Source organism: Microcaecilia unicolor, chromosome 6 (genome assembly GCF_901765095.1).
Source record: "Microcaecilia unicolor chromosome 6, aMicUni1.1, whole genome shotgun sequence".
NCBI classification, from domain to species: Eukaryota; Metazoa; Chordata; class Amphibia; order Gymnophiona; family Siphonopidae; genus Microcaecilia; species Microcaecilia unicolor.
The window spans coordinates 276,447,057-276,472,718 of NC_044036.1; the positions used below are offsets into that span (position 1 = coordinate 276,447,057).

The following is a 25,662-nucleotide window of genomic DNA, read 5'->3' on the forward strand; positions in this document are numbered from 1 at the left end:
CCACGACTAAATTTAGTCATGCAGACAGGCACTCGGCATATTCTATAAACCACATGGAAATTTATGCTTATTCTATCAAGTACGCCTAAATTTAGGCATACTTGATAGAATACGGCAAGGCATATTTTATTTCGGCGCCAATTTTTTAGGCATGATATACAGAATCTAGTCCAAAGCATACCCCATTGTGATACCAGGTTATAGAATTGACCCCCCATATGTCATCTTGAACAACATGCATACCATTTTTTAATGGACAAAACTATTTATTACTATAGATAAGACTAAAGTACCTGAAGCCATTTTACTTTGTATACAGAAATCCAACACTGTCAAATGTAGATTTAACGAGAAAATGTCTGGTAGGGAAGATGGAGCAGATCATCAAGTGAAGCAATACTCTGACTGGACTCTGCTATAATGCATGCAGAAATTTTAAACAGTTATGCTGAAATAAAGATGCACATCTAGATTTTTTTTAAGTAGGTTTATTTCTAAGGAATATTTTTGTCCGCTAAAAATGACAGCTGTAGGACCAGCACAATGCCAAGTGCTGAGCACCGAGCGGTTAATTCCCAAGCCTCTGTTTTTGGGTAGTAGAAGTGTTCACAGCCCATGCAGGGATGATTTTAATCCATTAATCAGTGGCAACACCTAGACACAGAATGCAATCAAAGCTTACTGCAATTCTGTGTCTGGCTGTCTTCACAAGCTGGATATAGGTTGTCAATTTGCATACATGATAAAGCATAAACAGGGGTCTGTGAAATTTACGGGGCATGCAATAAGATTTTGCAGTTGCTGCATGGCAACTTCCAAAATTAATATGCAGTAATTTCACTAACTTCTGTTGGAATGGTCCAGATTCTATATAGTGCTCCTAGAGATCTGCACCGAAATCCAAGCGGATTCTATAACAATGTGCGTAACTTAACAAGCTAATGAGTGCTGACAGAAGCGCTAAACAAGCTATAATGAGCGCTAATTGGCACTAATTAGAATTTACGCGAACAACTTGCTAAGTGTATTCTGTAACAAAGTGCGGCAAACTTCTAATGCACACAGGCAAAAAGGGGCATGGTTATTGGCGGTTCATGGGTGTTACAAAATTTACACACGTATTTATAGAATATGGCCCAGTGCGCCTAAATCTATGTGCCTGGATTTACGCCACATTTTTGTTGGTGTAAATGGATGCACGTAGTTTGAGGTGCTGAGATATCAACCAAGTATATTCTATAATCGGCGCCAACATCTAGGTGCCGATTATAGAATATGCTTAGTTGGTGCTGTGATTTCAGCGCCAATTTTTTAGGTGTCATATAAAGAAACTCCCCTATTACCAGTATTACACATAATGCAATCCAGTTAGCTCTACCTAACCAAGTGGCATTAATTGTGATGTTTATCTGCCATGTTAATCATTAATGCATGATACCTACCTGCATGTTAACTGTAAGGCACAGTTCCTACCCATTAACTGTTAACATTTTGCCTGCATTAACTGTTAATGTGAATTAATTACCATATTAACAAGTAATGCAGCTTAGTAAATAGGGCCCAATGTGTTTCAGTCATTTTTAATGTGAATGCCTGTTTGCATAGCCCTGGAAAACTACAAGAGTGCAGTAAAAGATTTGCATAATCGAGAGCTGCAGAGAATTGAAATGCAAAGGAGAGAATTGGTAGAAGGATACGTGTGAAATGTGAGCGGATCATGGATGGTTTAAATGATGGAGCTGATTCTTCCCCCTCCTGGAATACAATGGTTACGATATCATTGCCAATGTGTCTCTTCCTTTCAACCTGCAAAAAGGCAGAAAAAGGCCTTCACTAGTACACAATAAGCACTGGTACCAGTTAAACACAAAAAAATGCAGCATAACAGAATGGGTTACCTTTGTCTCTATATTTTACTCACTGCTTTTTTTGTAGAAAAAAAAAAGGTGCCGGTACTCATTGTGGGCGGGGTCACCACACATGGCACCGCCCCTGTTATAACCACACCCACATTAGCCACACCCCTTATACCAGCCATGGCGCATATAAACAGACATCATTGAAAATATTATACTAGTATAGGAGAAAAAAATAATGTGATTTTTTTTCATTATAAATAATTTCAGTAAGCTGTTACAGCTCCAGTATACCCAGTGCAAAATAAGACAAATTCCAAACACTAAAATGAAAATAAAATGATTTTTTTTCTACCTTTCTTGTCTGGTGACTTTGCTTTTCTATCCATATTGGTCCCAGTCTCTGATTCTGCTGCTCTCTATCTGTTCTCTTAACTCCGGTTTCCAGGGCTTCCTTTCCATTTATTTCTTTACTTTCCTCCTTTCTTCTTCTTTTGTTGCCCTGCATCCATAAGTAAAAGCTGGGTCCTCCTCCATGGAATTGACTGGAGGAGGTATAACATGGATTCAGCTTTTGCCTATTTTCTCCATCCATGTGCAGTTTTTCTCCTCTTCCCTTTCCCTCATCTCCATCCATGTGCATCTTCTTTTTTCTTTCCTCCCCTCCATTCATGTCCAGCACTTCTCCTCCCTCCTACCCTCCATCCATGTCCAACATTTCTCATCTCTCTTCCCTCCTCTGTATCCATATAAAGCAAAATTCTCTCTCCCCTCTCCTCCATCCAAGTCAGCATTTCTCCTCTCTCCTAGCCAACTCCTCCATCCATCCATGTCCAGCAATTCTCCTCTATCTCCTGCTCTCCTCTCCATCCATTTCTAGCATTTCTCCTTTCTCCCCTCTCATCCATGTCCAGCAATTCTCTCTTTCCTGTCCTCCCCTCCCTGTCCAGTGATTCTCCTCTCTCCCCTCCATGTCCAGCAATTCTCTCTTCCCTGTCCTCCCCTCCCCGTCCAGCGATTCTCCTCTCTCCCCTCCATGTCCAGCAATTCTCTCTTCCCTGCCCTCCCGTCCATGTCCAGCAATTATCTCATCCCTGCCCTCCGATCAATGTCCAGCAATTCTCTCTCCCCTGTCCTTCCCTCCCATCCCATGTCCAGCAATTCTCTCTCCCTTGCCCTTCCCTCCCATCCCATGTCCAGCAATTCTCTCTCATCTCCCCTTCCCTCCCATTCCATGTCCAGCAATTCTCTCTCCCCTGCCCTTCCCTCCCATCCCATGTCCAGCAATTCTCTCTCTCTTGCCCTTCCCTCCCATCCCATGTCCAGCAATTCTCTCTCCCCTGCCCTTCCCATGTCCAGCAATTCTCTCTCCCCTACTCTTCCCTCCCATCCCATGTCCAGCAATTCTCTCTCCTGTGCCCTTCCCTCCCATCCCATGTCCAACAATTCTCTCTCCCTTGCCCTTCCCTCCCATCCCATCCCATGTCCAGCAATTCTCTCTCCCCTGCTCTTCCCATGTCCAGCAATTCTCTCTCCCCTGCCCTTCCCATGTCCAGCAATTCTCTCTCCCCTACTCTTCCCTCCCATCCCATGTCCAGCAATTCTCTCTCCCCTGCCCTTCCCTCCCATCCCATCCCATGTCCAGCAATTCTCTCTCCCCTGCCCTTCCCATGTCCAGCAATTCTCTCTCCCCTGCCCTTCCCTCCCATCCCATGTCCAGCAATTCTCTCTCCCTTGCCCTTCCCTCCCATCCCATCCCATCTCATGTCCAGCAATTCTCTCTCCCCTGCCCTTCCCTCCCATCCCATGTCCAGCAATTCTCTCTCCCCTGCCCTTCCCTGCCATCCCATGTCCAGCAATTCTCTCTCCCCTGCCCTTCCCTGCCATCCCATGTCCAGCAATTCTCTCTCCCCTGCCCTTCCCTGCCATCCCATGTCCAGCAATTCTCTCTCCCCTGCCCTTCCCATGTCCAGCAATTCTCTCTCCCTTGCCCTTCCCTCCCATCCCATGTCCAGCAGTTCTCTCTCCCCTGCCCTTTCCATGTCCAGCAATTCTCTCTCCCCTACTCTTCCCTCCCATCCCATGTCCAGCAATTCTCTCTCCCGTGCCCTTCCCTCCCATCCCATGTCCATCAATTCTCTCTCCCTTGCCCTTCCCTCCCATCCCATCCCATGTCCAGCAATTCTCTCTCCCCTGCTCTTCCCATGTCCAGCAATTCTCTCTCCCCTGCCCTTCCCATGTCCAGCAATTCTCTCTCCCCTACTCTTCCCTCCCATCCCATGTCCAGCAATTCTCTCTCCCCTGCCCTTCCCTCCCATTATTTCCAGCGATTCTCCGCCTCTCCCCTGCCCTCCCATCGACATGCAGCGATTTTTCCGTCCCTCCCCTGCCCTCACCTCTCCCATATCCAGTGATTCTTCGTCCCCCAGCGTCCTCCTTCACTGCCTGCCAGCCAGCGTCGGACTCAGAGGCGAACGGTGCAGGCAGCGATTGGCTGGCAGCGTCGTAGCTTCCCTCTGCAAGTCCCGCCTACAACTTCCTGTTTATGCATAGGCGGGACTTGCAGAGGGAAGCTACGACGCTGCCAGCCAATCGCTGCCTGCACCGTTCGCTTCTGAGCAGGGTTGCCAGATGGGCGGTTTTCCCGCCCAATTGGGTGGATTTCCGCAACCCGCCGCGGGAAACTTTTGCCTGCGGCGGGTTGCGGGTTTTCGGGCTTTTTTTTTTTTTGCGCGGGTTTTGGGCGGTTTTTCGGCTGGTGGGTGTGGGGCTAACGGCGACAGAGGCGGGGTTTGGTGACGTATTGGGCGGGGCGAGGTGACGTATTGGGCGGGGCGATGATGGCAGGGCGGGGCTGATGACGGCGGGGGCGGGGTGATGACGGAAGGGGTGGGCTGATTACGGCGGGGGCGGGGATGATGACGTCGGGGGTGGGGTGTGTGCGGTTTTTGGGCGGGTTTTGGGCTGTTTTGGGTGGGAATTTTTTTTTTTATATGGCAACACTGCTTCTGAGTCCGACTGGCTGGCAGGCAGTGAAGGAGGACGCTGGGGGACGAAGAATCGCTGGATACGAGAGAGGTGAAGGCAGGGGAGGGACGGAAAAATCGCTGCACTTCGATGGGAGGGCAGGAGAGAGGCGGAGAATCGCTGGAAATAATGGGAGGGGAAGGGAGGAGGAGAAAAAGGTGCCGGTACGCCGTACCGTTGCGTACCGGCACAAAAAAAGCACTGATTTTACTCAAATTGTACTAATATAGAGACCCACTTTATTAAAATGCACTGTTACCATGGCATAATGTGAGTTTTTAACATCACAGTTGCAATATAACATTTCTCTTAACAGTGCTAATCTTTCAGCTACAGTCATATGGCTCTCACTAACTTTCAAAATGGCTACCGCTTTTAACATGATGACACCAGGTGGCATCACAAACATCATCCGATCAGCACCAAGAACTTCAAGGACTTGCTTTATACAAAATGACAACATTCTATTTGGTGCATCTAATAAGAAAATTCACTTCTGTTCTTGTTTATGTAATATCATACAACTGCAGCTGAAAGATTAGTGCTGTTAAGAGAACCCCAGCACTGTGGACACTGGCCATCGTTGGTCCTAGGGATCTTATCTGGATGAGAAGTTGGCTCTCAGGAAGTCCTTTAAGATAAGTGTGACATTCTCAAGAATGTCACTCTTTAATTTGGACACTGTAGTAAATGGAATTTTTTTTGTCAGCGATGAAGAGCAGATCAATTTTGATTGTTAAAGCTCTAGAGGCTGTGAGACCTGGAGCTCTTTGAGGCTTTTCCTTCCTATTTTCCTAGATCTTCAAGCAGTTTTTTTCTGTTTGAGATACCAGTTCTCTTTAGTTTTTCAGTGGAACGTAACGTGAGATTTTACCACATAGTAGCTACAAATTTAACGCAACTATTAAAAAAAAATGTTTTTTGCAGGTTGTGCATGTTCCCATTAGCGTGCGGCACCTGCAGAGAGTTAACAGGGAACCTCTTAATGCCTCCTATTAAGAAGCTGTAAGTGGTCCCATGTTAACAGTGTGTTATCCAGATAGCATGCAGTAAGTGCAGAGCATTACCTGGATAACACTTTCTGACCCATTCGTCACCCATGCAACGCCCACTGACAGAAAAATTAAGAAAAAATAAGCAATGAACAGTCTAATGCATGAAAACAGTCAAACTACCGGAAAACGTTATTTTTATTTATTTAAATCTTTCTTATACCCCGTCTATCTACATATCTAGGTGGCTTACAATAATACATACATAATAAATTTTGACAATGTACAATAACAACGTGATTAAGACATCAAACTTAAAAATTGTAAAAATATAACTCAAATTCTGTTATAATATTAGCAGTATGCCTGTTGAAACAGGTGGGCTTTTAACTGCTTTCAAAACAAAGGTAAAGATTCAATGTATCGCAAGTCTGATGGTAATTATGCAGTCATGTGGTAGCCTATTTCTAGACATTAACCATGTGTTAAGTGGTTAGCGTACTTTAGTAAAAGAGCCCCATAATCAGGTTGGAGAATGCATATTAGCATATTCTGATGTCTTATTACATAAGTACATAAGTATTTCCATACTGGGACAGACCAAAGGTCCATCAAGCCCAGCATCCTGTTTCTAACAGTGGCCAATCCAGGTCACAAATACCTGGCAAGATCCCAAAAAAGTACAATATATTTTATGTTGTTTATCCAAGAAATAAGCAGTGGATTTTCCCCATTTTAATTATGGTCTATGGACTTTTCCTTTAGGAAGCCATGCAAACCTTTTTTAAACCCCTCTAAGCTAACTGCTTTTACTACATTCTTTGGCAACAAATTTCAGAGTTTAATTACACGTTGAGTGAAGAAACATTTTCTCCGATTCATTTTAAATTTACTCCTTTCTAGCTTCATCGCGTGCCCCCTAGTCCTAGTATTTTTGGAAAGAGTAAACAAGTGATTCCTGTCTACCCGTTCCACTCCACTCATTATTTTATAGATGTCTATCATATCTCCCCTCAGGGTCTTTTCTCCAAGCTCATAGGGAAATCTTCCCATCCCCTTTATTATTTTCATCGCCCTTTTCTGTACTTTTTCTAATTCCACTATATCTTTTTTGAGACGCGGCGACCAGAATTGAACACAATATTCGAGGTGCGGTCGCACCATGGAGCAATACAAAGGCATTATAACATCCTCATTTTTGTTTTCCATTCCTATTCTAACAATACCTAACATTCTATTTGCTTTCTTAGCCGCCGCAGCACACTGAGCAGAGGGTTTCAACAACTTAGAGAAATTGCAGCCACGGTTTTTCTCCTGTTTCTTCGTGATTCCATTTCTTACACATTTTAGGGGATTGAAGGGGGGGGGGGGGCTCATTGGAAACTAAATTTCTTTTTAAATCACATAACAGACAAAGATAGTGTTGCTTTTCTTCACTATTCTGCCACTGTGGCTCAGCTATGCTTGAATCATCTTGCATTGAAAGACATAGCAGAGCCATTAACATTTAGGCTTTGGCCTCTCTACTGTGTCTGGCAACTAAGTTACTAATTAGTTTCTAATTGTGGCAGTGTTTTTTGTGATCTTGACACCTGTCTATCGGGAAATGAACCGACCAGTGATTTTCTTGTAAACATTTTGTTGTTTTTCATAGAACACCATGAGTCTGCCTTATGTTGCTGCACTTTGACAGGAGTGCAGTAAAATGTTTGTCAGGTTTAATTTAGTAATATATTTTCATAATCATTTGCTCATTTTTTTCTCCTTTTTGAAATGTTAACCACAGTACTACAATAAACCTGTCTTGCTCTTGAGAAGGCAGAAGAGAAGCTTCAAGAAGTGCATTGTTTCCACCACAAAGTTTCATGGTGCCAAAGTGCGGTAGATGCACAGAGTCCATTCCTAGCAGAAGTACTAATGGTCAAAACAATAACGGAATTTACACAGAAATATAGAAACAGAGACAAATAAAGACCATATGGATTGTCCAATCTGCACATCCATGCCATCTACTATCCCTTAGAAATCCTATGTACTTGTCCTACGTTTGCTTGAATTCAGACCCAGTCTTTGTCTCCACCACTTCCACCGGGAGGTAGTTCCACAAATTCACCATCTTTAGTGTGAAAAAGTATTTCTTTAGGTTACTCCTGATTCCGTCCCCTTTCACCTTCATCCGATGCCCCCTCATTATAGAGCTTCTTTTAATTGAAGACTTATCTCCTGTGCATTTATGTCACAGAGGAATTTAAACATCTCTATCATATCTCCCCTCTCCCGTCTTGCTTCCAAAATAAGCATATTATATAGTGTGATCTAAGTTGCGCACGCAAATCCAGCCATATTCTGGATTTGCACATGCAACTTAATTAGTTAACAAGCCAACAGCGCTGATAAACTATAATTGCCACTTAAGCAATTATTGACACTAATTAGCATTAATTAGAATTTATGCGCAGAAGTGTCTAAGCATATTCTATAATGTGATGTAAAGTCTAAGCTGCATAGTTGAAAAGGGGGTATGGTCATGGGCATAGAATGGGAGGGCTGTGGGCATTTCTAAAATCTATGTGTGTGGTTATAGAACTGGTCCATGTCTAATTTAGGCGTCGGCATTTACACCAAGTTTTACTAGGTGTAACTGCCTGCAATAAAATTTAGTTGCACAGATGAGTGCTTGGCATATTTGATAAATCACACTGAACTTTAGGCTTATTCTATAAAGTACACCTAAATTTAGGCGTAATTTATAGAATACAATATTCGTAGAGCCTTTCATGTGATAAATCGGGCTAAATCATTAGGACAGCTAATATTATCTATTGATGCAGAAAAGGTCTTTGACAGGGTCTACTGGCCCTTTGTGTTCGAGGTGTTAAGGAAGAAGGGAATCTCAGGGTCATACATGCATTGGGTACAATCTTTATATAATAAACCTTTGGTCTCTTTGAAGATTAATGGTTCTTACACAGAGGTACCCGCCAAGACTGTGCATTAGCTCCATTATTATTTGCTAGAAATACTAAATGTCAATATTGAACAATCTGAGGTAAGCATTTTGAAACAAAAATATATCTTCCAATTGGTTTCAAAATGTGTTCATTACCTGGGGGGTTAATATTTCCTACACTCCCAGGTAGTGGAGTAGCCTAATGGTTAGTGCAGTGGGCTTTGATCCTGACAACCTGGGTTCAATTCCCACTGCAGCTCCTTGTGACCTTGGGCAAGGCACCTAACCTTGGTGTGGGAGGAATGGCCTAGTGGTTAGGGTGGTGGACTTTGGTTCTGGGGAACTGAGGAACTGAGTTCAATTCCCACTTCAGGCACAGGCAGCTCCTTGTGACTCTGGGCAAGTCACTTAACCCTCCATTGCCCTAGGTACAAATACCGTGTTTCCCCGAAAATAAGACACTGTCTTATATTTATTTTTCCTCCCCAAAACGTGCTAGGTCTTATTTTCGGGGGGATGTCTTATTTTCTGGGAAACATCGGTCGCCCCCCCCACCCGAGGTTGCGCCCCCCCCCCCTCATCGCTCCCGGAACTAACCTGAAGCTCCTTTCACCTTCGCAAGTTCAGATTCGGATTCGAAGCAGCAGCGCAGCAGGGCAGACCTCTCCTTCCTTCCGTGTCCCGCCCTTGCCTGACGTAACATAACATCAGGCGAGGGCAGGAGACGGAAGGAAGGAGAGGTCTGCCCTGCTGCATTGCTGCTTCGAATCCGAACTTGCGAAGGTGAAAGGAACTTCAGGTTAGTTCCGGGAGCGACGGAGAGGGGGGCCCAGCGACCTCGGGTGGGGGGGGGGCGACCTCGGGTGGCTCTCGGCGGCCCTGCTTAAAAAAAAAGTTTGGTAGGTCTTACTTTTGGGAAGATGTCTTATATTTTAAATTTGCAGGAAAACCCCGGTAGGTTTTATTTTCGGGGTAGGTCCTATTTTTGGGGAAACACGGTAAGTACCTGTATACAATATGTAAGCCGCATTGAGCCTGCCATGAGTGGAAAGCGCGGGATACAAATGTAACAAAAAAAAAAACCCTACATTACTCCAGGTACAAAAAAAACTTAGATTGTGAGCCCTCTAAGGACAGAGAAAATACCTGCATATAACCTGTACAGCAGTGCATATGTCTACTAGCACTATAGAAATGATTAGTAGTAGGGACCTTTATAAGCTTAATTTTCCAAGTAGGTTAAAGGAATGTATGCAAGAATTAGAGAGGTGGGAAGTGTTAAATCTATCATGGCTTGGCAGAATAAATGCTATCAAAATGATAGTCCTCCTCAAATTATTGTATTGTTTTATGGCCCTTCCAGTCCCATTACCTGGTTGATTCTTCCAAACTCTAAATAGGAAAGTATTTTTCTATATATGGAAAAGAAAACCACCAAGAGCTAGTAAAGCTTTGCTCTATCAAACTAAACAGCATGGAGATATGGGAGTACCAAATTTTGGCCTTCTTTATAAAGCAGTGAAGCTAAAAAATGTTGCAGAAAGGATTCAGAGCACCTCAAAACCTTGGCTTCATGTGGAACAATCTTTGGTGGGAACAGTTTCCTTATGGGCACTACCTTGGTTTCTATATCAAGAATTGAAACAATTAAGTCACTCCATTAGTGTATATATATATATATATATATATATATATATATATATATATATATATATATATATATATATATATATATCAAAGCACCTATAGACACCTGGCTGGCCCTACATCATGAAATATTCCCAGATAGGTGCTATTTTTTGCAGACGTCTATTATGTATGCATTGGGTTTCATCCCTGGGTGAACTTATAGAACTTATGCATGGTGGGCGTAGAACTTGTTATCAATATTGGGACAGGTTTGGGAGGAGGGGGAGAAACTACACATGGCTGCTCTTAGGGAAGAATATGAACTAGCACAAAGAAATGGCTTTCATTACAGGCAGATTAGAGATTTTCTATACCGTAGAGCTAGAGGGGAACAGCCCAAAATGCGGTAGCAAGGGTTTTGACTGGTAAATCTAACTTTCATCATATTATCCCAGTACTGAGAGAGTTACATTGGCTTCCAATAGAACAGAGGATTCAATTTAAGATCTTGAGCCTGATGTCAGTGGTGTACCTAGATTGCTTGCCACACGGGATGGGTCGCTGCTACGCCCCCCCGGCACATCACCCACCTTCCCCTTCTCCAAAGCACATCAGCCTCACCACACAGAGCAGTCACACAGCTGTCAGCTCCGCTGGTTCCCTGCCCCAGAACAGGAAGTAACATCGGAGGGGGCAGGGAATCGGTGGGGCCGACAGCCACTCGACTGCTCCATGCACCCGCTTCCTACCTGCATCCTGGGCAGACTGCCCCCACTTCCCCACCCTTGGTACAATAGAGCCTGATGTTTAAGGTACAAATTAGACAGGTATCTTCTGTATTGGCATCAACATTGCATATATATCAACCTAGACGATTATTGAGATCTGGTAGTCAATGCTTATTTTATGTTGTATCATATCAAGTGATTAGGATGGAGGAATACAGAAATAAGATCTTATACATAGCAGGTCCTACTCTTTGGAATGCAATTCTGAAGCAGTTGAGAGAGCTTCAGAATCTAATGGATTTTCAGGAAAGAATTAAAATCCTTGCTATTTATTGAGGCTTATGGTGGAGTCTAATTTGTTTTAGATTATGAGCACAGTATAGTGATTATATATATATATATATATATATATATATATATATATATATATATATATATATATATATATATATATACTTGGAGCATTTGGAATAATGCCCTATGAAGAGAAATTTTATGTGTGTATTGAGTTTTTATTGTTGTATAATATATATGAGTTTTTACTACTGTGCATGTGATTATGTAATCTACCTAGAACCTTTGGCGATAGAGCGGAATATAAATATTTTAATAAAAACAGCCATAGAGCAGGCTCTAAGAACTGGAAGTGGAAGGGGAGGGACTTCAAGACTGTATCGGGTCCTATTCTCTCAGATTTCCCCAGTGACCTAATATATTGCCATGTGGGAAGCTGACAGTGGCCACACATATGAAACAAAAGCATGGAATAAGATCTTTCAATCCCATTTATAAAGATATCTGTAGCCAGCAATTTGATTGAAAATGGATATAAAATATTTTATAGATGGTATTATATTCCAGTGCAACTGTTTAAAATATATAGACAAGGCAATGATCTGTATTGGAGAGACTGTGGCGAGTGAGGCAGTTTTTGTCACATGTGATGGACATCCCCAAAAGCAGGTTTATTTTGTACTGAGCTATGTGACAAATTAAAACAAGTTCTACAAGTTCCATACCCTCCAACTATGTACAACTGCCAACTACATTATAAAGCACCAGGTATTAAGGCTGAGGCCCATAGCCTGGCAACCTATTTCCTTACAGTGGGCAAAATAGCATTAGCAAAATATTGGAAACAGAAGAATGTGCCATTGATGGAGACATAACCTCTTTTTACAAGATCTGGGATGTCTATATTAAATGAAGAGACTTACAATTACCTATAGGATAAGGATATCATTTCTTCACATGTGAGTTTTTCATTTCCAAACATGATATGTGCACATTGGTGATGGTGGACATTTAGGGAATGTTTCGAGGAGGGGGAGAGGGGTGGGATAGGAGGGTTAAGAGTTGTGGATATGTTTTAATTATCTATAGAATGGTTTGCTATACTTGTTTCATTTGCAAATATTTAAAATAAAGTACAAAGTATGCATGTTGAGATCTTTAAGTCTGTTCACCATACTTTTCATGATGAAGACCAGAGACCATTTTAGTAGCCATCCTCAAGAACAACTCCATTCTGTTTATATCTTTTTGAAGGTCCAGTCTCCAGAACAGAACAAAATACTCTAAATGAGGCCTCACCAGAGACCTATTCAGAGGCATTATCACTTCCTCTTGCCAGCTGGCCATTCTTCTCCTTATACACCCAAGCATCCTTCTAGCTTTTGCCATCACGTTTTTTTACCTATTTGGTTATATTAAGATCATCACATACAATTACACCCAAGTACTGCTCCTCTTTCGTACACAAAAGTACTTCATGCTCTAAACTGTACTACTCCCTTTTTCCAGCACAAATGCATGATCCTGCATTTTTTAGCATTAAATCATAGCTGCCAAATTCTGGACCATTCTTCAAGCTTCACTAGGTCCCTCCTCATGTAATTCACACCATCAAGGGTATCTACTCTATTGCAGATTTTGGTTATCAACCGCAAAGAGCAAACCTTACCAGACAGGTATTCAGCAATATCACTCACAAAAATGTTAAAAAGAGCTGGCCCAAGAATCGAACATTGCAACACACCACTGGTAACATCCCTTTCCTCACAGTGAGCTTCATTTATTACTACCCTCATTTGCCTTCCACTCAACTGGTTCCTAATCCAGTCTGTCACTTTAGGGCCCATACTGAGGGCACTCAGTTTATTTATAAGTTATCTATGTGGAACCATGTCAAAGGCTTTGCTAAAATCTACCACATCTAGCAATCTCCCTCAATCCAACTCTCTGGTCACTCAGTCAGAGACCTGCCTCTAGTTAAACTAATCGGCATCGGGTCCTGCAATCCACTGGATTCCAGAAACCTTAACTATTCTGTGTTTTAGAAGCAGTTCCATTAATTTACTTACCACAGAGGTCAGACTAACTGGCCTGTAGTTCCCAACCTTCTCCTTACTTCTGCTTTTGTGAAGAGGGACCACATCCACCCTTCTCCAGTTCTCTAGGACCACTCCTGACTCTAGAAAGCATTGAAAATGTCAGAGAACAGAGCCATCAGAACTTCCCTGCCGTGATCCCTCTGACTCAACTTATGTCCCGATGGTCAGCTTCTGAGCTGGCTCCTGTCTGCATTGTTGTTTCTTTCCTGTGTGTTTCAAACCTCACTTTGGTGTTCAGTGTGTTTCCTGCCTCTGTCCTGTAGGGTTTCCACTTCCTGTGTGTTTCAAGCCTCACTTTGGTGTTCAGTGTGTTTTCTGCCTCTGTCCTGTAGGGTTTCCACTCCCTGCGTGTTTCAAGCCTCACTTTGGTGTTCAGTGTATTTCCTGCCTTTGCCCTGTTTATAAGGAAGTGGTTTATAAGGGCCTTTGCAATGCCAAAGGTCTCTAGGTTAGTCTGTGTGCAGTGTAGTACTTCTGCCTTGTTCTAGTCTGTGTGCCCGTGGGCACTTCTGTCTTGATTTCTTGTTACCTTATTCATAGTCTGTGTGCCCGTGGGCACATCTGTCTTGATTTCTTGTTTAGGGTGCCTTTGTGCACTTCTGCTTCTGTTCTTCTCTGTTTGTCTGTGTGGGTCAGTTTTGTGTCCTGCCTAGTCTGTCTTGCTTGTTCTAGTCCCCTCTACTTTTAGCTTCAGTCTTAGTTCTGTTATTTGTTTGTGTGGGTCAGCTTTGTGTCTGTCCTGTTTGTCTTTAGTTTCAGTTCCCATCCTGCTTGTGTCTGCCCTGCAAGCCTTCAGCTTTAGTTCTGACCTTGCTTGTGTCCGCCCAGTTTGGGAATCCTGAATCCTTTTCCAGCCAAGCTTGTGTGAGAATCCTGAATCCTGTTCCAGCCAAGCTTGTGTGAGAATCCTGAATCCTGTTTGTTTGAGAAATCCTGAATCCTGCTTGAGTATCCTGAATCCTGTTGTTCCAGCATTATCTGCCTATAGCTCCAGCTCCAGTCCTGTCTGTTCAAGCATTGCTTGCCTATAGCTTCAGTCCTGTCTGTTCCAGTATTGCCTGCCTACAGCTTCAGCTCCAGTCCTGTCTGTTCCTTCATTGCCTGTCTACAGCTTCAGCTCCAGTCCTGTCTGTTCCAGCACTGCCTGCCAAGCCAAGTCCGTTCCAGAATCCAGTTCCAGCCAAGCCAAGTCCATTCCAGAATCCAGCTCCATTCTTGCTTGTTAGTCCAGTCCTGGTTGGGGGGTTTGCCTCCTGCTGCCGCTCAACGACAGTAGGCCAAGGGTTCACGTTGTTCCAGAGTCCATGACTGTTTGTTTTGAGCCTGAGACTGTGACATTCCCTATGTTCCTTCAGTATCCTTGGATATATACCATCCAGTTCCATTGCTTTGTCTGCCTTTAGATTAGCTAGCTTTTGTCCACACTTAGTTTAACTAGTATGAGACAATATGATCTAGTTCTTTCTAACAGTCTGTCCCCTCCCTGCAGCATTTTTTTCTTCTTTAAATTATTTCTAATGTACTGACGTGGCTCTGTGATAACAAGAACACGATATTGTGATTTTCTTAAGCAAAGTGTTATGTTTGCAATGTTAGCCCACTTGGACACATAGAAATAATGGTCAAACAAACAAGCTGTAGTTGAGACCAGTTTGTTGGAGTAACTCAATATACGTGACTAGCTTTGGAGGGCTATAGAATAGTTACTCTGGGTTTAAATAGCACAGATTCAGCTAAGTATGAGGCTCTCTGTAGTAACTGTGCTGTCTTTTCAGTGAATTGATGAAGTAAGCAGAGCTCTTCATTTGAACCTTTTTTGATTCACTTGCTTAATTTTACCCATGGTACTGACAAACAGCGTTTTCCTGGTTTAAAAACTTTGTTCAGATCTTTGTACCACAAACATATAGAAAAGGGTAGAGCCAACAACAGTCTAATTTATCTTTTTGAGTTATATTCTGATAAATTCATAGTCAGAAGAATGGGGGTGGTCCACAGGGGCCATGACTCTTTCAATTTTTTGCTTTACACATTATCAGCAACCAAGGAAATAGAGGGCAGAGATAGAATTTGGTATCTTTGGTGCTTCCCAGTGGTGTTCCTAGGCTGGCTGACACCTGGGGAGGATCGCCGATGCGCCCCCCCGGGTGCAGCGCGACCCCCCCCCCTGCAAAACTACACCCCCCGGGTGCATTTTTACCTGCTTGGGGGGTGCCACGCGCCTGTTGGCTCTGAGTCCACTCATTTCCTGGCTACTGCTCCCTCTGCCCCGGAACAGGAAGTAACCTGTTCCGCACAGAGGGAGCAGCAGGGAGGGAATGAGCGGACTTGGAGCCAACAGGCGTGTGGCACCCCCCCAGCAGTGTGCACCCGGGGCGGACCGCCCCCACCGCCCCCCCCCCTTGGTACGCCACTGGCGCATCCAAACAAGATGATGTTCCACTGTCCCCACTGATAACAACAACCAGTATAAGGCATCAAGAGCATGTAACATGATAAAAGTACAATGTGGATTTAGTCAAGCAATGTAACTACAAATTAAAATAGAGCTTGCACAGGCTACAACATTTCTGTTCGTCTTCACTTCGTTTTACCCTTTTCCCTAATTTTCCAGTATTTTTAGGTTTGTTTCAAATCATTTTGTAAACTTTGGGGCCCTTTTACTAAAGAGAATTACTGCTAGCCCAACGCGGCCACTGGCAGTAGTTCCACATCCAGCATGCGCCATTTCCGGCGCTGCTGGATTTTAACAAAAAATACACAGCAGCAGGTTACTGCGCAAAAGCCCTTACTACCACCTCAATGGATGTCGGTAAGTGCCTCCCCCCCACATGGCCACGAGGTAAGTGCAAGCTTACCCCGTGGCCATGTGTTTTTTCAGGCTTTTATCTGCTGCGGTAAAAAGGGCCCTGGCCCATGGCAAAAATGGCCGCTGCTGCTACCGATGGACCCCTTTTACCACAGTTTGGTAAAAGGGCCCCTTTAGTTTTTTATCATGTGCATATTGACTGTATGCATGTTAATTCATAGACTAAGGTGTGTTAAGTCCATTTTGCATTTAGTAAAATATATAAGGCATGTTAACAAATTAAACACACATTAAGAAATGTTTCAATTGGTGCTCAAGGAAAACTCAAAAGTGTATCGTAAGCCTGTTCTCACATTAGTCCAGTAAAAGGTATCAGAGCCTGTTACCATTAGCAAAGAGATAAATGCGCCTATAATAAAAGCAAATTGAAATTTTCTATTCACTGTATCAGGGAAAGCCGATTTTGGGCATCCCCAACTGCTTTCCATCACAGGGACGACCAAAGTTCATGGAGGCACATGTCAGAGGCATAGTGAAGGTGGGACTTGGGTGTGCCTAACACATGGGCGTCCTCGACCCATAATCGAAAAAAGAAGGGCGTCCCTGACGAGCACTTGGACGACTTTACTTGGTCCTTTTTTTGTTACGACCAAGCCACGAAAAGGTGCCTGAACTGACCAGATGACCACTGGAGGGAATCGTGGATGACCTCCCCTTACTCCCCCAGTGGTCACTAAGCCCCTCCCACCCTCAAAAAATTCTTTAAAAATATTTTTTGCCAGCCTCTATGCCAGCCTCAAATGTCATACTCAAGTCCATCGCAGCAGCATGCAGGTCCCTGGAGCAGTTTTAGTGGATGCAGTGCACTTCAGACAGGCGGACCCAGGCCCATCCCCCCCTACCTGTTACACTTGTGGTGGCAAATGTGAGCCCTCCAAAACCCACCTGAAACACACTGTACCCACATCTAGGTGCCCCCCTTCGCCCATAAGGGCTATGGTAGTGGTGAACAGTTGTGGGTAGTGGGTTTTGGGGGGGGGGGTTCGGGGGCTCAGCACACACGGTAAGGGAGCTATGCACCTGGGAGCAATTTCTAAAGTCCACTGCAGTGCCCCCTATGGTGCCCAGTTGGTGTCCTGGCATGTCAGGGGGACCAGTGCACTAAGAATGCTGGCTCCTCCCACAACCAAATGGATTTGGTTGTTTCTGAGATGGGCATCCTCAGTTTCCACTATCGCCAAAAATCAGAAACGACCAAGTCTAAGGACGACCATCTCTAAGGTCGATCTAAATTTCCAGATTTGGGTTTCCCCAACTGTATTATCGAAACGAAAGATGTACGTCCATCTTGTTTTGATAATACGGGTTTCCCTGCCCCTTCACGGGGACATCCTGCGAGGACGTCCTCAGAAAAACTTGGGTATCCCTTTTGATTATGCCCCTCAGAGGTTCTAATTTTTGCCATTTTATACAAAGGGACTCCTTGTTTCTGCTCTATTCCACTTACACATTTTATTTTCATACAATATTTTAAAAAAGAACTCCAGATGGCCCCCAGAAACCTTCACCACTCATATTATCTATCTATCTATCTATCTATCTATCTATTGGGCCCATAATGGGAACCATTCTTTTTCAAGTATCCACCTGAAATTCAGGGTTGAAATGCTATATTAGAAGTTGCTTGAGCCAGGAAATCTTGCTTAAGCACAGGTTTAAAATTATGGCAGGAAATAAATGTTTTCAGCATCCCAGGGCTGTATAAAATTTGTAGTATGGTACAAAGTATTCAGTAGGTAGAACATACTTGTTGCTTGTTTTCTTTAGAGTATGGCAACATTGTGGAAACATGAAACATAATCTCGTGACCCTGGTAGACCGTATATACAGAATGCATTCCTGTTGTTTCATCTGTAAGGAAAACAAATACATGTATTCCATCAGGTAGACGGAAGAAATATGTATTTTCACTACACAGCTCTCTTCAGCCCTAGAATTCTTTGGATCTACAGATATCACTTCAAAGAATAATTGTAAATCTTATATGGAAGGAAAGAAAGGGAGACACCTTAAAAATGTCATAACATGCTTTACTTCCCTAGTAAGCTTTTCCACTAGGTTTTTCTTAAAAGGAATTCTTGGTTTCCGTCAAAACATTCTAATCATATGGTGTGACCATAACATGGCCAATAAAGAGATCCGAGCAGTGGTGCAGCTAGGACTGAATGGGCCCTGGGCAGAAAAATTAAGATGGGAACCCCGATAATAGAGTCTCTCCCAAGGTAGTGGGGATATAGGGGAAGGGAGGAGGAAGAGAGCAGGGGGAACATCTTCAGAGCTCCAATAAAGAATCCTTGAAAAGCAAACACATTTCAGATCTAATAGAAAACCTGTCATTGTAATAGAAACAGAAATTGAAATACAAGATATCACAGATGCACACTTCTCAAAGCTGACATATTACAATTATTAAATTCAGAAAAAAATGTCTATCTTTGTTATCTGAGTATTGCTTTTGTCCCAGTGTCTCTTTTCTGCTTTTATCTGTTTTCTTGACTCTTTCTCCAGGGTTTTCTGTCCTTTTAACTTTAATTTCTCTATGTCCACCATCCATTTTCTCTCAGCATCTCTTATCTGTCCTATCCAGCATCTCCCCTCTGTGCCCCTGTTCCTGTTCTCCTCCTGTGTCCAGCAATGCCTCTGTGTGTGTCCCTATCCCTATGCTCCCTCCATGTTCAATTTCTTTGGGTCCCTGTCCTTCCTATGTCCAGCTTCTATACTCTCTCTTCCTTTCCTCCTGCACCCCACCCCATCACAGAGCCAATATCTCTTCCTCTCTCTCTATCCTGCCACTCCTGTCCCATCCCCCAACCCAGGGCCAACATTTCTCCCTCTCATACTCTGACTCCCCCTCTCCCCCAGTGCTGCATTTCTTTCTCCCTCTGTCCCCCCTTTTGGTCTGGTTGGTTTTGGTCTCTCTTTCTTCCCTCGGCTCTCCCTGCATCTTCCATATTCAGCATCTTGCCTCCTCTCTTGCTCCCCTTTTTGGTCAGGTCTCTCTTTTTCTGACTTTCCTCCACTTCCCCACAGGTCCAGAATCTTTTCTGCCTTCTCTCTCTCCATGCTTTCTCGATAGGGTCTCTCCGTCTGCCCCCTCATGCAGGTCCTGCATCTGCTGCTCCCCCCCCCCCATGGGTCAAGCACCTCTTCCTGTTCCCCCCACTCCCTCATAGGTCCCTCATGTCTCTCTCCCACTCCCTCCTCTGCGGGTCCAGCATCTCTCTGTAACCCCCCCCTTCCCATGCAGGTCTGCATCACGCTGTAGCCCTCCCCCTTCAACAGTCCTCCAGTCTTGGTGGGTGACCAGCAGAGGCAGCAAAATAAGCAGATTGTTTGCAGCTGACCCCACCTGGGTCTTTTCTCTGCTGTGTTTGTCCATAGGAAGTTACATCACAGGAGGTGGGAGGTGGCAGAGGAAAGGCCCTGGCCACAGGCAACCTGTTCACATTGTTGCTTCTAAGGTCCGCTGGGGGGGAGGGGAGGGAAGAGCTATAGGGTGATGTGGACCCATGTGCACAAGTGATAGGAAGGGATGAAGGGAAATAGTGATGCAGGATAATGGACTCCGGGGAGGGAGGGAGGGGGCAGGAGAGTAAAGGAACTGAGGCAGATGAGTGACTTACATCAGGCTGGAGAGCAGAGGGTATCAGGCGGCCCCTACCACTGGGTGGCCCTGGGCATTTTGCTGGGCTCGCACAATGGTAGCTACGCCCTTTCATTAGAGGATTTTGAATATAATTTTATAAGGACCTGAGCATGTACAACAGCATTTTGAGGATATGTTTTGTAAAAAGTCACTAGACTGAAAGGGTAAAAGGCATCTATTTTTTGACTATTTTATAAAAACACTTAGGCGCCTCTCGGTCTTTATAAAATACTAAAAGAAATCCTGCAGAAACTGCTAGTAAAATGCACCTACATATATTTACAGGGAGTTGGGTTAACTATACATCATATATTATACTTAATATCACATATTTTATAAAGTACACATGTAACTTCACCCATGCTGCACCCAAACTCCAGAGTATGCCTACACAAATCTGCATTCAAGTACATGTGATCTTGTCATCATGTGGGCTAATTCTGTAAGAGGCATTATTCTGGTTTTAGACATGCATAAACTAGCATATAGATGCTTATATTGCATAAACATTTAAATCATGATTTTACAAAGCTGGGATATACACATCTAGAGGCGAAGTCTATACATGGCGCAAAAAAAAGCATGCTTAGTCCTATTCTATACACCTCATCTAGAGTTAGGTGCAGTTTATAGAATATGTATAGTGCTCATTCCTGCGACTAAAATTTAGGCACTATAACACTGTGCGTAATTTTTAGGAATGCCCACAATCTGCCTGTGCTCCTCCCATGGCCATGCCCTCTATTGAGATCCGCACGTTAGAATTTATGTGCATCACTTTACAGAATACGATTAGAAAGTTGCATGCGTAAATTCTAATTAGAGCCAATAATTGCTTGTTAGTGGCCAATTATCAGCGCTGACTGCTTTGTTAACCAATTAAGTTGCAATTGGCCGCACTGCCAAATATGCATGTGCAGCTTTAAGGCACCATATATTGAGATAGGTAAGAGGGTGTCCTAGCCGGGGTAGGCCACTAGAGGGCGCTAGTACAATATGTGGAGGTTGCTAGGACCGGGGAGAGCCCTGGGATGTCCACAGGTGTGGGAGGTTATGGGCTGGGTCCTGTGTATCTAATTAACCACTTTAGACCCCACCTGAGTAGTGGAAGGAAGAGAAGTGAGCTGGCAGCAGAAGAAGAGAGATACCCCTGGAAGATACTGGTTAACCCTATGGACTTGTGGTGGACTGTGTGTCCAAAGGAAATCAGCAGGCTGGAAATCCTGGGGTAAGAAGTCCCTAAAGCATTAGTGTTTGACTGTGTGTCCTCAGTACTTATAGGAACTGTGTGTTCAGTGAAAGGACTGTGTGTCCAAAGAAGAAAGGACTGTGTGTCCAGAACTGTGTGTTCAAAGAGGGGACTGTGTGTCCAAAGAAGGAAGGACTGTGTGTCCAAAGTACTGAGAGACACACAAGCCTGGGGTTGAGAGTCCCCAAAGTATTGGTGTAGTACTGAGCCCATGTATCTGTGTGGGGACGTTCAGTGTGAAGATCTATGAAAGCATAAAGTATTAAGCTAGAAGAAGTGTGCCCAGGGGCTGGAATAAAGAGTTGCCTGAGAAATATGCAGTTGGTGAGACCTGTTTAATTTGCTTGGTGGGAACCAGGTCACCCTGAGTGAGAAGGGGTAGCACACTAATTTGCATCTGATCTGCATATTGAGAACCAGGTCACCCTGAGTGAGAAGGGGGATATCAAAATATAGAATCTGGGGATTAATGAATGCATATGGCAAGGGGACGTGGTCTGGGCATGGCGTTTCTTATGTTCCTGTTATCACAGACAGCACCGACTTCAAATTAATAAAGACAAAATACAAAAAGGCCCATAAACCAGCTGCAATAAGATTTGTGGAAGTGATGGTGTATTAAATGAGAGGGCTTAGCAACAAGGTGCTCTTTTGACTGGTAGCAAGCATATTGATGGTTGAAGAAAGGTTCCCCCTCCATTTCACTGCAGGTACAAGAATTACTGAAGTGCTAACAGTCTTTAAGAAAGAAATTGATCAAAGCAAGTGCTTGTTCAACAAAGTTTCCATTTATTAGTAAGAGAACCTTGAACAGAAAAAGTGTATGTGGTGGATGGATAAGAGTAGAGGACAGCTTGATGGTTCATGGCATTCCGCTGGCCTGGAATATTCCAGCAGGATGTGAAGAAGGAGGACACAGAAGAACCAGACAGAGCAAGAAATGTGTAGGACTATGGACATATCGCCAAATATTTCCGCGTGTGTCTTACTTTTGGTGTCAAGTCCTCCTCTGTAGCCAATCCAGCCCTTCAGTGAAACTGTATCGCCCAGAAGATTTAATAACTTCTGAAAGCTTTCACTTCCACTTTCTACAAAGGAAAGGCAGAAGAAAGAAGCATGATAGCAAATCAGAGTTCAAGGCACATCTGGAAATAGCAGACCTCAGAATACAATTCCTGTATATTCCATGACCTTAGTACATGTGATACTCCCTATGGTAATGTGCCCACATCTACTCTCTGCCCGTGGACACAACTCCCACACTGGAAAAGAAAAAATATTTTCCAGCACAGGATTAGCATGCGCACTACTGTGGGAAGCCTCAGTGCATCCCACGGTAGTGAACCTTTAGCACATGGTAGGCCCACATTAGGCTTGCCATGCCTTAGCAAAAAGGCCCTAAGTGCCAGAACACCCATAAAGTAGTCAGCGTCAGTTTAGGCACTAACCAAGCACTTTCAGCGACACTATACAGTTAAGTGCCACTGAATATGCCGGACAAGTGATTTAAACAGTCAGGAGCTGAATTTGGCCATTTAAATCAGTTTGAATATCAACCCTATTGTGTATTGTTGCTATGGAATTTATGTAGTTTGCTATCGTATTTAAAGGGTCCCAGAAGACTCCCTGTTTTTGGTTTGGTTGCTTGCATAGACTTCTTTATACTTTCAGCTTGTCTGGAGCTGTTTGGGTTTTTCTCAAATGGTGTTTCCTCATCTCCACTCACTTAGGCAAGTCACTATGGCAACAGTGCTGATGCAGGTGCAGGCTAGGGTGCCCTCTGGAACCTGGCTAATGTGGACCCTATGGTACTCAAATTTAGGTGTAGGGAAAAACCCGCACTAAAAGCTATTCTAGAAAGGAAGCTCCGGGCTGAGATGTCTTCATAGAACAGCACTTAGAGTGGGTTCCCGCACCCAAATTTGGCTGTGAGGACTTATACCAGCTGAAACTTGGCGTACATCCTGGCACACAAGTTGGTCGCATCACTCTGGTATTCTCTAATACTGAGCCTAAATACTTGGAATGCCTCTGACCTGCCCAAGATCCTCCCATGGCCATTCCCTTTTTGGATTGCATGCGATTGCGAGACACTCTGGGCATGCAATGTTATAGAATATCACGTAGGGAGAGGCACGCGTACATCCAAATTAGTGCCAATTAAGTGCAAATTAACTCCAATTAATGCCAATAATAGGTTATTAGCCCCAATTGATTAATGAGTTTATGAACGCATCTGGACTGCGCACCCAAATTTGAGTGACCTGTATAGAATCCAGGGCTATGTCTGGTCATTAGATATCATTGTTGAGGGATGGCTGAGCTTCTACAACAAACCCAGCCCTGAACTGCCTTGGCAACAAAGGATCTAATCCAAGATTCAAACCCAGATTCTCTGTGTGGAACTGCACAATACTTGCCACTGAGTGATGAGGCCAAATCCCTTCTTCATTTTCTTCTTTAGACCTAAATATGAAAGCCTTCCTACAAAGATTCTGGATTAGGCAAGCTCTACTTTTTACAAGCTGTGAAATTTGGAGTCATGCAAGGAGCAAATCTATTGTTATGGGACTGCTTACCCACAAAGCTAGACATGCCTTAGACCAGGTGTCAAATATTCTGCCATTTTGTAGAATGGAGGCTAAATATGAAGCTTAGAATAGTCACTGATAGAGGATAATAATAATAGTGATGCTATGATTTTAGTTCTTGGTACAAAATGGGGGCACAAAGGAAACTTCTCATTCTGTTCTGATTGCAAAAAGCTAATAAGAGAAGGAAGTTCCAGATAGTTCTTGGCTGGAGGTTTGGAGTATTTCCGGGCATTTTCTGGAAATAGTCTGGGCGATTTTCAGCCGGCACCAGGCAGCATGCTGTCCGACCCATACCGAAGCTCAACCTGGATATTCAATGCCGGGCCATTTCCGGCAACCGGTATTGAATATCTGGGGGGAGGGGGTTAGCCGGCTCTAACTTAACCGGTTAAATGTATGTTTAGTGCTGGCCGGTTAAGTTAATGGCAGGCAAGTATAGGACTGCTATTCATGTCGTCCGATTTACCCACTAAACTTAGCCGACCAGCGCTGAATATTCATGACATAGCCAGTTGGCGGCTAGTCACTCACTGTGAATGTTCAGCAGAGATAACCAGCTATCTTTCGCTGAATATTAGCAGTTTTATTTATTTATTTTGACATTTATATACCGCATTTTCCCAATGTTTACATTCAATGTGGCTTACAGATACAAATATTTAGAGAAACACATACTGTATAGTGCAGTTGACTGCAATTAAGCATAAAGTATTTACAATAAATCTTATAAGTCAAAACAGTAAAACATGCAAAGTGTTTCACAATGTTACAGAATTAGAAAATTCAGTTTAATTAATTTAGCTCTACAAGTGCACCAGCAGAAAGAAAGAATGTATTTGAACCAAACTTGTGCTGTTCTGATTGGTAAACATGGTCAGAAACCTTAGATTGCAGTACAGAACCAGGTTCTTATGTAGCATGGTGAATATTGAAATGCCCTTAAGGCGCAAGAAAGCTGTGCATAAACTGGACTTTCTATAGTATTTGACAAATGAAATGCCGATAAAAGAAGTGTACATTCTTACCGTTGCTAAACATTTCATCATCGGTGAGTTGGCCGTCTTTGGCATAAAGAACTCCAAACTTAAAATTTACAGAACCCTTGGGATTAATTGACAGAAGTTAGACATGAAGTTAGAAGCAAAATATTGGATTCTCTTAGATCATCCCTTGCTATACAAATGTTCAGTAATGATATACGTTTACAATAAGAGCACATTTCTTAATTATAGATCTGCTGAAAGCTGCATAGACAGCAGCACAAACCCTACAAGTTCATCAGTTAATAGACAGCCATATTGATATTTTTGTAGTTATGCCTTTAGAACAGTGGCATAATCTCTATGAGTCAAGTGATCGTCATTCATTTGTAAATTCCATAGTTTGATTGAGGGGAAATGAGAATTCATGGTACCACACATTCACTCAATGACCCACCCACCCACTTCTATGACCTTAGTTGGTTTCTTTGCACTCTTTAGCCATCCTATTGGTGCCCAAGTAAACAGTCTCTGATTAGCTGAACTATTTAATGCTTAACCAGTATAAGGGCCTCAGCTTTGGATCTCGGTTTCTGCAAATGGCTCTTGATTCATTACTGTCCTGTTCCATTCGGGTCTTGGGTTCTTGCTCATTGCCTATGTCTGCATTCACAATCTCAAACACATTACCAGGTTCTCATTTTGGCCCAGCCCTGACTACAGTTGTGCCTGTCTAGTACTGTTTGTCA

The 25,662-nt window shown here is 43.5% G+C and overlaps 1 protein-coding gene across 1 annotated transcript in view; it reads right to left on the reverse strand.

The window, feature by feature from the left end:
• Positions 1 to 25,662, reverse strand: part of GARNL3 (GTPase activating Rap/RanGAP domain like 3) — a 456,591-nt gene that overhangs the window by 102,015 nt on the left and 328,914 nt on the right. The window contains exons 10-13 of the mRNA XM_030207543.1: positions 24,959 to 25,034; positions 22,329 to 22,427; positions 18,192 to 18,295; positions 1,698 to 1,806 (exon numbers count right to left, since the gene is read on the reverse strand). Of these exons, the coding sequence (XP_030063403.1) occupies positions 1,698 to 1,806; positions 18,192 to 18,295; positions 22,329 to 22,427; positions 24,959 to 25,034 (388 nt within the window). The remainder of the gene's footprint in view (positions 1 to 1,697; positions 1,807 to 18,191; positions 18,296 to 22,328; positions 22,428 to 24,958; positions 25,035 to 25,662) is intronic.